At 40.1% G+C, this 12,179-nt stretch overlaps 2 protein-coding genes across 3 annotated transcripts in view; one reads left to right on the top strand and one right to left on the bottom strand.

The window, feature by feature from the left end:
• LOC146672878 (uncharacterized) overlaps positions 1-12,179 on the bottom strand; it is a 210,235-nt gene that overhangs the window by 95,315 nt on the left and 102,741 nt on the right. The gene's annotated exons all lie outside the window — the stretch shown is intronic.
• On the top strand, positions 6,283-11,718 carry LOC146672883 (H-2 class II histocompatibility antigen, E-S beta chain-like). 2 transcript variants are annotated; one of them, XM_085401592.1, is made up of 6 exons: positions 6,283-6,365; positions 6,444-6,716; positions 10,315-10,528; positions 10,594-10,661; positions 10,746-10,871; positions 11,395-11,718. In XM_085401592.1, the coding sequence occupies exons 1-6, from the start codon at positions 6,311-6,313 to the stop codon at positions 11,418-11,420; spliced, it is 762 nt and encodes a 253-aa protein (XP_085257718.1). In that variant the 5' UTR covers positions 6,283-6,310; the 3' UTR covers positions 11,421-11,718. The 2 variants fall into 2 exon arrangements, with proteins under 2 accessions (XP_085257718.1, XP_085257719.1); XM_085401593.1 differs by having other exon boundaries at positions 10,758-10,871; positions 11,395-11,716.

Genomic DNA, 12,179 nt, shown 5'->3' with positions numbered 1-12,179 from the left:
TGTTTCTTGTAGTTTATTATTTTGATGCAACACAATGCAATTATATTACAACCTAAACTCAAATTATCTGATTATTAATTAAAAGATATTTATGTTTCAATGTTTGAGTGTAGACTACTAACAAAAAAAAAAGTACGGAAATTCAGTTACTTTACATTTTGTTTATTTAACATTTTTTCATGAAAATTTAAAAACATCACAAATGTTTTTATAAAACAACTAACATGGACATTGGCACCATAAAGTGAGCATTATAAATTCTGTGTAGAACATTTATCTTTTTATAAACTCACAAAGGACGACATCAGTCCTAATTGCATCTTTCTCAAAATACACAAAAATGCAAAACAAAAAGTCAAATACTAATCACTTTTTTTTTAAATAGAAATGAAAAACAATTTTTTAAAATGGGTACAAAGACGATCAGCTTCCAAATAACCAGATAAGGCAGTCAAGTATAGGAAAATTAGGTAAACTGATGGAGTTAAATCCACCCAAAGCCTGTAGTAAACTTAAAGTGCTTAAAGTGCTTCAAACAAAGTGCTCAGTAACAGAGTGCGTGTCCTAACAAACATTGCCTTATATTCCTTAAGAGCATGTAGGCAGGGGTTTCAGGGGTTTGCCGTCATCAAGCCCCATGAAGATATTTTGGACAAAGGCAAATGTGTGAACCAGCTTCCTGGGGTAGTCTAAATGCAGAGAATAGATCAAGCCACACAATAAAGCAAATGCATCTGCAAATCTGGGAATATCACGCATCACCTAGTCGCCTTTCACCACAACAGCCATGCTTGAGGAAGTAAAATGGACTGGACTGGGAAGCGCTGTCGGTAACCACAGTGAGAAGGGCAACTGGAGTGTCAATGAGGGTCGACTCGTCCAATGCGTCCGCCTGGAATAGACACAGTATCAGTGGTAAATGGCCTGTATTTGTATAGCGCTTTACACATTCAGTCATCCAGACATTCACACACTGGTGATGGCAGCTACATTGTAGCCACAGCCCCCCTGGGGCGCACTGACAGAGGCGAGGCTGCCGGACACTGGCACCAGCGGGCCCTCTGACCACCACCAGTAGGCAACGGGTGAAGTGTCTTGCCCAAGGACACAACGACCGAGAATTGTCGGAGCCAGGGCTCGAACTGGCAACCTTCTGATTACAAGACAAACTGCCAGCTCTTGAGCCACGATTGCCCCAATTAAATAAGTAAGGTTGGTTTGAGAGAATGTGACAAGCATGACCTGTAATCTAGCAAAACATTCAGCAGTGTAGTGGGTTACTTTGTAACGAGTTAGGGTACTCTACTTTTTTTTTGAAAAATGTACATTAACGTGTTAGCTTCTTGCATTACATAATTTGTATTTTTATTATTTTTCTAAAAAAAAAAGTAATTTTTTATTTCATGACTTTATCTCAAAAAGAAACTAAATCTTGACTTCAGCCTGGTTTTTGGGCCACCTGCAGCATAGCCATAGTGCTGTGATACGCCTGTGCCCTGCTCCTGACCTGTGTGTGTTTGTGTGTGAGGGTTTTCTAAAGAGAGGGTATTTTGTTTGTACAATTTGGTAGCTGCTAGGGTATTAAATTGTATTTTAAAAAAATCCATAGCGTTTTATCTTACTGGCAGAATTTAAGTAATGCAAAAATACACTTACATTACATGTCTAAAAGAATTCTGGGTCCTCCTCCCGCAGGTATACAGGAAGGGCACGAAGTACTGCAGTGTGTTTCACGTTGATATCAGGCGCCTCCTAAAAAGGGAAAAGAAAAGTTAATTTAACGCAAAGTTTTCAGGTGTCATTCTTTGGGGAGAATACATGTTTATGAAACTGCATGACATCAGACTCTACTAAATTTTGGAGACTTTTCTTTTAAGATACAACCTTTCTGTCTCTTGTGACAGAGAGTCTGTTTCTTAATCATTTGACAAAAACCCTACACAGTATTTTAAAATAGTGTTCTCCAGATCAGAGCTGTAATCTATATAGAACATGGGGTTCAAAGCAAGGAAAAATTGTGTTTATCAGTGAAACTTTTAATTTGTGTTAATTTTATCATTATCAATATATGAAATCTTCACCTTAAGGGACTTAATGAATGGTTTCTTCTAAAAATTAGAAATGATTGAGTCATTTCACATCATATGAAAATATTAATTTTTAATACAAATTTGGCCCTACAAAAATGGAAACTCAGTAACAAAGATAATGGAGATTCTCTAAACACGAGCGAATATCACAGTAAAATTGTTGATTGTGATTTACACATTGGATGTATCCTCAGTGATTTGATACAATTATACAACATTTTATAAGAACTGAACAACTGATGAAACAACTTACTTATGTGACCACATATGAAGTGTTATAACTTACCACAAAAGGTGAACTATGCCACTGACCCTTGGTAGAGCTGCACATGATAAAAAAAAAAATGCATTATAAATACTAACACAGCTATTAATAATTAGGGGTACATTTAAGACGTTAATGTCACAAAATAAAATAGACTGGTAGAAAGAAGTACAAGGAAATGGTAATGGGGGGAGCCATGAAAATAGATCTTTTCAACATGATTCAGTGTGACAAAGCCAGGGCATGATTAAAAAAAAAAAACAGGTTGTCACGGTCCTGGGTCAGTGACCCAGTGTTTTGAGTTTCTTGTGCCTCTGAGTTTTTTGTATTATGTTCTTAGTTCTCTTTGTTGTCCCAGCTTGTTCTTTAGTGTAGTGTCTTAGTTTGGTGTTCTTGTATTCTGTTTAGTTCTGAGTATTTGGTAGCTGCCCTCTGTGTTTCTTAGTTGCTCTGTCTCCCCTAGTCTAGTTTGCATCTGTGCTAATTCCTGTTTTACTTTGAAGGTCTGTGTCTCATGTGAGTGTATCCTACTTTGCTCCCTTGTCTCGTCAGTTCTGATTTCTCCCAGCTGTGCTCTCCTTCTGTGTCTCATTCCCCTCGTTACTTCCCATTGTATTTAAACCCTGTGTTTCTCTGAGTCAGTGCTGTGTCGTCCCTCAAGCTGTGTGTTTCCTCGTGTGCCTCTCTGCAAGGTTTTCCCAGTTTAGTTTTGTATGCTCGTTTTCTGTGACCAGCAATTAAAGCTGTGATTTTGAGTTCATCCCCTGAGTCTGAGTCCTGCATTTTGGGTCCAACTCCTGCCTGCCGCACAGCGATTCATGACACAGGTCTTTTAACCTAAAAATGTTTTAATGGCCATGAAGAAAGGTCTCTTCAATAGATCTTTCAACTCACCTGTGTTTACTGTCTCCACCTGAAATTAATTGCAGTCTGAATTTTTTTTTTCTTCTGTCTTTTTGTCTTCGGTCTTCAGCCTTGGAAGAAAAAATAAAAATATTGAAAACCTTATCAGCGCACTAAATATACAACACCTTGCTATATTTCAATTGTTTTAGATAGAAGTTGCCACTGCTAGCTAAGTCACTTTTGAATGATGCTAATGAGAAGAAAAAACAAAAACCCTGCCGAACAGTGAGGCTGCTGTTGTAAAAACGCCAACATTCTTGCGTTGGCAAGGGGTCGTTAAAACATCACTAAGACCCTTTATGTGTGATTCTTAGTAAAACTGTTTTAATCGGGTAAAACTGACGACATAATCTATGTTTGAAAAAGAGCGCGAACAACTATTCACCACCTGGGTCTGTGCTTTTTAACACAACAGCGCATTCAAAAAGAAGTTCTTGCCTGCAACATATTAATATACTTGCTTTTTTACGGAAAAAATAAACATAACAAAGGTTCCGTTTTACTTACAAGTTTCTCCAAATGTGCTCTCCATTCGCTCGAGAAGGGCAGCCATATTGAACAGAATTTTCTGTCAACGTCGTTCAGGTTAGAGAGAAAACGTCATGACGTCATGACGTCCACATGCGGAGCTCGGAAAAAAAACATTTACTCAAAAATCATAATTAAGAAAGCAGTATTTACTCTTAACTTCTAAGCCATGTACAATTATAACTGTTTGAATCGTTAACCGAACAGAAAAGTTTTAAGTTGTTTTAACTTTGTGAGGAATTTCAATTGTTATATCCACAAACTTTATAAGTCAGGTAGACTGTTGGGGTTTACAGTGCAGAAACGCGCTTTTCCGATCGGTTGTTCATAACACTTCCTACGTTGGAATAAACTATCTCATGTCCGACACTACCTGCCAAAACCGGAAGGGACGTCATTTTTCGTGAGAAGCGTCGTTTTTTCCCTCCAGGGCATTTAATAACATTTATTGATGTTTTTAAAAGTTATGTTTGACTTTATGCCTTTCTGTATAGTTTCTGGGAGGCTTAGAACTGAAATTGCACTGCTGGAAATTGTTAATTTTGATGCACATGCTGGGTTGTTCTTTTGGGGGGGTTGCAAATTTGCAGTATAATATTTATTTTCGTTTTTCCTGCAGTATATAAAAATTGGTGTATCTCAAAAATAAAACTATGAAGATAGTCAAGTTACATTTCTGGTGGTTGGAAACTACTTTGTGCACCTTTTTTGCATTTACAGTTTTGAGGGATAAGCCTCTTAAATTTCTCTAATTAGAAATATTTGTAGAATTTTTTTTTTTTTTTAATTTTCAAGTGTTTTGTAGTTTATTGCACTTTTTTGTAATTTATGTAGTTACTATGGACCTAATGCATACATATTATTAAAATTTGAGATATAAAGGTTGTTCTGATATATAGCAACTTGAAATGCTCCCAAAAATGGCACTACAGCATGTAAAAATATAAAGAAAAGCTCTGGTGGACTTGGTTATATGGTAGGTCTTAAAGGGCTAATAATAGAACATCACCTGCATGGGCTGTTCTGTCTGTCATCATCTGTGTCAATAAAGTTAAACTCTGGAATTCAAACCAAAGCTTCTTTCAACCGCTCTCTCACCACAGCTTCACATGTTTGAACCAGCAGATTTTACCTGGACTCTGCTCCTGCCACAAAAACAAAGAAGATAGAGTCAAAATAAAACAATGAGACTGAAATAAGTTTTATCTGAACTCAGTGTCAGGTGACCTCTCAATGTGTTCATAAACTGCTATGATGATTCTTTGTTTATCAAACTGTGTTTCAGATTTTCATGTATCAGTAAAAACATTAAGTAATAAACCCATAAATCTGTGAGTGGGTTCTTTGTGTGTCTTTACAAATATTCATGGTTTCATTTCACTCTCTGTGGACCGGATTCTGGGAACCTGAGTTAGTGCAGAGGTAAGTCAGGTGTGTCTCATTGGGTTCATGTTTTTAGGTTCTGCTTCCTGTTTATCATCATGTGACTTCACTGGTCACAGATGAAATTACAGAACTTCAGTTTTTGAGGAAGATTTCACACATAGACAGTTTAATGAAGGAACCACTGTTTGTGTGTTGTGTCAGTTATTGAGCTCTAACACATGTTTAACAGTAGTGATGTCTCAATTTGTCTTAATACAACACAAAGATTTAAAACTAAATTTCTCATGAAGACTCTGCTGATACAGATTGTTTAAATAAAAACCAATGAGTGTTTATAGAAATGAATCTAACATGCTTATATTCCGGTTGTAACATGTTTTAATATCTGACATTTAAATAAATTTAAATGACTGAAGAAACATTTACATTTATTCTGAATGCTGATGAAATCTTATTATGATTTAATTCAGTGAAGTTTCATTTTTCCAGCACTAAATCACAACAACAGTCACCTGAAGCAGCTTTATATTGTAATGTAAAGACTACAATAATACAACGTAATAATAATGTTCATCTTCTGCAGTCTGACTATTAATGATTTGTAAATGTGAATCTCAATTTCTCAGCTTGAATATTTAAATCTAAATTTAATTTAATATTAATGTAAGGCAGTGAAATGTGATGACATCACACTTCGCATTAATACAAAACACATACCTGATTTTATTTGTGAGACATATTTTCTATCATATCCATGAGATCTGTGGTGTCCACACAGAGGAACATCAGCCAGGCACAAACTCACAGAGCTTTTTGTAAATATGATCACTGTCACTGTTACGCGTTCTTATCATTAATATAACAGTACTGGCATCAGTGTTTTGTGCAGAACAATATTACAGATTAATAATTTTCCATAAGTGCAGACCGTGACTGAAATATAAATGACAACAGGTTTTGAGTGTGCTCTGCTTTTAAAGCTTTAATGGACTTCAGACACCTTTGACACCAGTTGTGAGCTGGTCTCATGGAGTTCTTCCTGGTAACAGCTGATGCTGTGGTCATGTGCCCTGTCCTCTGTTTTTAGAGCATCTGTCAGTCAGACTGAGTCAGTTTGTCAGGAGAACTCAGGAACATGGCTTCATCCTTCCTCTGCCTCAGCCTCCTCTTCATCAGCCTCAGCACAGCAGGTACCATCAACACACTCATCAATACACTGATCAATGATGTGATCAGTCCACACAGTCTGATATTCTGTTTGTTCTCAGATGGATTCATGATGTATAGACTGTCTCGCTGTGACTTTAACTCCACTGAGCTGAAGGACATTGAGTACATCGACTCTTACTATTACAACATGATGGAGTTCGTCAGGTTTGACAGCAATGTGGGCAAGTTTGTTGGATTCACTGACTTTGGAGTGAAGACCGCAGATGCCTGGAACAAAGTTCCTGGAAGGCTGGCTACTATGAACGCTCAGAAGGGGACATACTGCAAAAACAACATTGCTATTAGATACACGAATGTTCTGTCTAAATCAGGTGAGTGTCCAGTAGTCTGCGTGACATCATCAGGTGTTCATGTTGACCTCACTCTGAATCATTTATGATGGACTCACAGCTGCAGGTTAGACTCTAATGATTAATAACTTTAATAAATCATTGATCACAAAACATGACACACCAGAGAACTGATCTAACCTCAGTCTGTGGCATCCCCCAGTTGGTGAAACAGTCGAACTGCAGCTGCTCATCATAACACACTGATGAGGATATTAATTTATGTTTTTAAACTCTCTGAGCTAAAAAACATCCTCTCTTGAGTGTGATAGTGTGACCACAGAGAAGGAAACAGGTGTCAGAGGTTCATAGCTGCAGCTCTTATCTGACCCATCTGTGTGTGACTGGTTAGAAATATAATCAATTAAACAGTTAATTAAACAGTTAACTTCCATCAGGGTCGATCACGATCTCCTCCACTATTGTTTGCAGCCCACAGATATACATGATCAGCTGTTTCCACCTTTACCCAGCATCACAAAGAACAGCTCCTGTTGCCTAGCAAACACCACATGGAATGATAATGTAAAACATTAACTAATCAGAAGCTCATAGTTTTGACTTTTATTTTAACATTTTTTTAAAATCGAAACATTTTCTAAATAAAGTAAACATATCTATTAATAATATATAACTTTGACTACACCAACCAACCGCAGCTTTCATTCTGTGCTCACATCTGTAACGATAGCAGATTTTTTACACCTAAAGGCGTTCAGAGTCTGTAGCAGAGACCCTCATCCACACCTCTGCCACCACCAAGCTTGGTTACTGCAGTGTGATCCTGTTTGGGATTTCCACTAAAGCCCCGGAGACGCTCCAGTAAGTCACACATGACTTACAAGATCCTTTTTCTCACTTACTAATCCCTCAATGCCTGGGCACCTCCATATCTGTCTGACCTGCTGCAACCATACACAGTGTACGGTCCTTAGCCACATCTCTGCCTTCTGTCCTCACACCAACCTCCAGACCTCTGAGGACAGAGCCTTCACTACTGTGTGTTTTTCTATTGCGTATATATATTCCTCCTGTTTGCTATTTATATTAAACTTTGCCTCGAACTTTAACCTTATTTTGTCAGTTTAAATATTTTTGTTTATTTATTCTCTTCTGTAAAGCATTCTTGATTTTCTTATTATTATCACTAATGAGGATGAATCTAGACTGTAATCAGTTTCAGTCCTGGAGTTTGATATTGATAAAGCAAAGATGCTTACTAGATCCACGTTAAAGTAGCCTTTTTGGCTAACTCTGGCATATTTAAATTTATATATATTCATTAATATGCACTCCATCGATCTTCTTCTGCTTATCCGGGGCAGAGTCGTGGGGGCAGCATCCTAAGCAGAGAAGCCCAGACCTCCCTCTCCCCAGCCACCTCCTCCAGCTTCTAAACAAGCTGGAACAATGAGGCGTTTCCAGGCCAGCCGAGAGATATAATCTCTCCAGTGTGTCCTGGCTGTTCTTTCGATCACTACTCACAGCTCATGACCATAGGTGACGAGCGTCTGTAGCGTCTGTCGATCTCCCATTCCCTTCTCCCGTCACTCATGAATAAGACCCCAAGATACCTAAACTCCTCTGCTTAGGATAGGAACTCGTCCCTGACCTGGAGTGGGCACTCCACCCTTTTCCAACTGAGGACCATGGCCTCAGATTTGGAGGTCCTGATTCTCATTCCCACCGCTTCACACTCAGCTGCGAACCGTTCCAGTGCGAGCTGGAAGCCATCACCTGATGAAGCCAAGAGAACCACATCATCTGCAAAATACAGGGATTAGATTCTGAGACCAACTCAATTCAATTCAATTCAATTTTTTCAATTCAATTTTTTTTATATAGCGCCAAATCACAACAACAGTCGCCTCAAGGTGCTTTATATTGTACAGTACATACAGAGAAAAACCCAACAATCATATGACCCCCTATGAGCAGCACTTTGGTGACAGTGGAAAGGAAAAACTCCCTTTTAACAGGAAGAAACCTCCGGCAGAACCAGGCTCAGGGAGGGGCGGCCATCTGCTGCGACCGGTTGGGGTGAGATAACAGAGACTTTTATGAGAGAGACCGAATATTTAATAATCCACATTTCACTGTTTTACTCTTTGGTTCAGATGTGGATACTGTATTGTTCTTTCTTTGTGATTTTTTAGGTTCAAGTTGTTTATTGCTGGTTTTAGTTTGTTTTTTGTCTGTTTGGGAGCTGACACAGTCTCAATGGAGACAGGTTTTATTTTATTTTTTTTGGGGGGGGGGTAACAGGGGGAGAGAAGCTGCAGAGAGGCGTGTAAGACTTCAACTCTGCTTCCTGGTTCCAACTCTGGATAGTCATATTTTATTCTGGTAGTTACCAGACCAAAAAGCAGCGCACATTTCAGTGCTTTTTTTCTGTGCTTTTTTTTTACTGAAATGTCACACACTTTGGATTCTAGCCAATCATTTTACGTTTCCGAGGATAGTAGGCAGGCCCAGGTACGTACGTTCTTTTAGAGCAGAGCTACAGATTAAAAATGCCCAAGGTGAAGCGGTCAAAAGTCTGGCTGTACTTCACAGCAAAAGATGCAAACTCAGCAGCCTGCAACAAGTGCTTTTTTAAAAGCCGAGAAATGCACTGTATTTGATAGCTTGCTGCGAGACCTCACACCGAGCAAGCACATCTACTGGGGGTGTGTTGCCTGTTATCAGACTCGGAGTTAGCAACATCCCCCAAGAACCCGAAGGTTTGCCAATTATCTATGAAGCCCACATCGTTTCTGGGACACCACTCAGACAGCCAGCAATTTAAGGAGAACATGCGGCTAAACATGTCACTCCTGGTCTGATTGGGGAGGGGACCAGAGAAAACTACAGAGTCCGACATTGTTTTGGCAAAGTTGCACACAGATTCAATATTGATTTTAGTGACCTCCGATTGGCGTAACCGGGTGTCATTACTGCCGTCGTGAATTATGATCTTACTGAATTTACGTTTACCCTTAGCCAGCAGTTTTAAATTTCCTTCAATGTCGCCTGCTCTGGCCTGTGGAAGACAATTGACTATGGTTGCCGGTGTCTCTAGCTTCACATGTCTGAGAACAGGATCGCCAATTACCAGAGTTTGACCCCCGGCGGGTGTGTCGCCGAGTGGGGAAAAACGGTTAGACACATGAACGGGTTGGTGGTGTACCTGGGGCTTCTGTTTAGGACTATGCTTCCTCCTCACTGTGACCCAGCCTCCCTGTTTCCCCAGCTGCTTGGGGTCTGCCGGGGAACAGCTAGCGGGGCCTACGCTATCTTCGGCTGCACCAGCTACAGGGGCCTGGCTAGCTACGGGTGAATGAAGGGTGCGAAGCCGAGTCTCCAATTCAGTAATCCTGGCCTCCAGAGCTGCAAATATGCGACATTTGTTACAGATATCATTACTGCTAAAGGAGGCCGAGCTACTACTCAAAAACACCACTGTGTTTGAGCAAGAACAGGAAGTGATACTCTACCGCAGAGCGAGCAAACACCAAGTGACAGCGCCACCAAGCGCTGTCACTTGGTTCAAATTATTCAAAGAACATTAATGATAATACAAACAAATAATGTCTTGCAGCTCGGCCCACTGTCAAACTTCACTCCACGATGCCTCTCTCCAGTCAGCATCCTGCCATGTTGGTCTGCAGTGTCTATGACTTCTTTCCCAGTAAGATCAAAGTGAACTGGCACAGAGATGGACAGGAAGTCACCTCTGATGTCACTTCCACTGAGGAGATGGAGGATGGTGACTGGTACTATCAGACCCACTCCTACCTCGAGTACACCCCCAGGTGAGCATCATAATAAACCAAAATTTAAAGTCCAGATCTGAGAGTCACTGATGTTTGCGTTTAAGGTCTGGGGAGAAGATCTCCTGTGTGGTGGAGCACGCCAGCCTGGAGAAACCTCTGATCACTGACTGGGGTAAATAACTGTCTGCTTATATCTACACACCTGTCTGTCTGTACACACCTGTACATCTGTCTGACTCTCACCTGTGTGACTCAGATCCCTCCTCAGAATCGTCCATGCCTGAGTCAGAGAGGAACAAGCTCGCCATCGGAGCCTCAGGACTGATCCTGGGTCTGATCTTATCTCTGGCTGGATTCATCTACTACAGGAGGAAGGCCCGAGGTCAGAGCAGGACTCTCACTCACAGACCAGTTCATACCTGAAACCAGTTTACACCAGAATGAAACCAGTTTAGATTTTGATCTGGTTTACGTCACCAATTTTTTAAAAAAATGTATCGACGTTTTAAAATGTACACGTTTAGGCAGGTTTAGACCAGTTCCACAAAGTTTTAAACCATCCATCTTCATCCGCTTTATCCGAGGCCGGGTCGCGGGGGCAGCAGCCTAAGCAAAGAGGCCCAGACCTCCCTCTCCCCAGCCACCTCCTCCAGCGCGTTCCCACCAAGGCGTTCCCAGGCCAGCCGAGAGATATAATTAGATATAAATTTTTAAACCAGTACTGCTTATTTTCAAACGACTGTTAGTTTTTAGCTGCATTCAAACCCAGGTATTTTACTGGTTTTAGAGAACTCTTGGTCCAGGGCCAATCCCTAGAAGATGAAGCTTTTCTGAATCATTAGCTTCCATGAAGTGTTTTCAGAGTTTGTTGGTGACTGTGTCCTCATCTCTTCTTCTTTCTCCAGGTCGTATTCTGGTTCCAGCTAACTGAGGCTGTTCTTGGTCCTGGTTCTGTCTGATGTTATAAAAGTAGCTGCTTCCTGTGTTCAGCAGACTGATGACGACGATGATGATGATGTAACCGATATGTCAGATCACCAAAGAATCACTGAAACAATATCTGTAACAACAGAGGACAATTTATTCAGGGTCAGTTTACCATCTGTGTGCAATATTTCACAGATTTCTGGACTGGAGCTTGTACGTCCTTAAGGACTTCATCACAACCTCTCTCACATGCGCTTTACACGTGTAGTTTAAACTTAACAAACTGGGTGGATATGTTTGTAGTCAGAATAAACTTACAGTCCCTTATATGAATGGAATTTAAACAGTGAGAAAGAAAAAAGGAAAAAAATATTGGCATTCGTTACCAGCACTTCACTTAAGATCACTTTGCGACTCACTTCTGTTTAACCCTGTAATATGTGAACATATTTCTTATTGAGTCCTTTCTCAGTCCATGGGTTGTAAAACTGCAACTTCCTCGATCCATAGTAAGAGAATGTCTCTTTGGCAATAACCAAAATGTCTCCATATAGCCTTTGTAAATAAGAAAACTGTAATAGCTGGCCAGCAAAATAAATTTTAAAAAGTGTATAGAGTTAAATATGAAACTTGTCCTTTAGTCTAAATACTCGAGGTCGAGGAGAATATGTAGCAGCTGCTGATCCCCTCAATGGCAGCAGTAAGACGGCAGGACAGCAGGGCCTCTTCCTCAACAGAAAAATCTCCTCCACCGCTAGCAGGA

This window comes from Rhamphochromis longiceps, linkage group LG3 (genome assembly GCF_057381845.1).
Source record: "Rhamphochromis longiceps isolate RC_006_pf linkage group LG3, R_longiceps_female_GT1.1, whole genome shotgun sequence".
In the NCBI taxonomy this organism is placed as follows: domain Eukaryota; kingdom Metazoa; phylum Chordata; class Actinopteri; order Cichliformes; family Cichlidae; genus Rhamphochromis; species Rhamphochromis longiceps.
Note: the sequence above shows the minus strand (reverse complement) of the source record. Positions and strands in the feature narration are given on the sequence as shown.

Coding starts and splice junctions, on each gene's coding strand:
- LOC146672883 (XM_085401592.1), top strand. CDS start 6,311: ATGGCTTCATCCTTCCTCTGCCTCAGCCTCCTCTTCATCAGCCTCAGC. Junction 6,717..10,314: donor GAATGTTCTGTCTAAATCAG/GTGAGTGTCCAG, acceptor AATGTCTTGCAG/CTCGGCCCACTGTCAAACTT. Junction 10,872..11,394: donor CTACAGGAGGAAGGCCCGAG/GTCAGAGCAGGA, acceptor TTCTTTCTCCAG/GTCGTATTCTGGTTCCAGCT.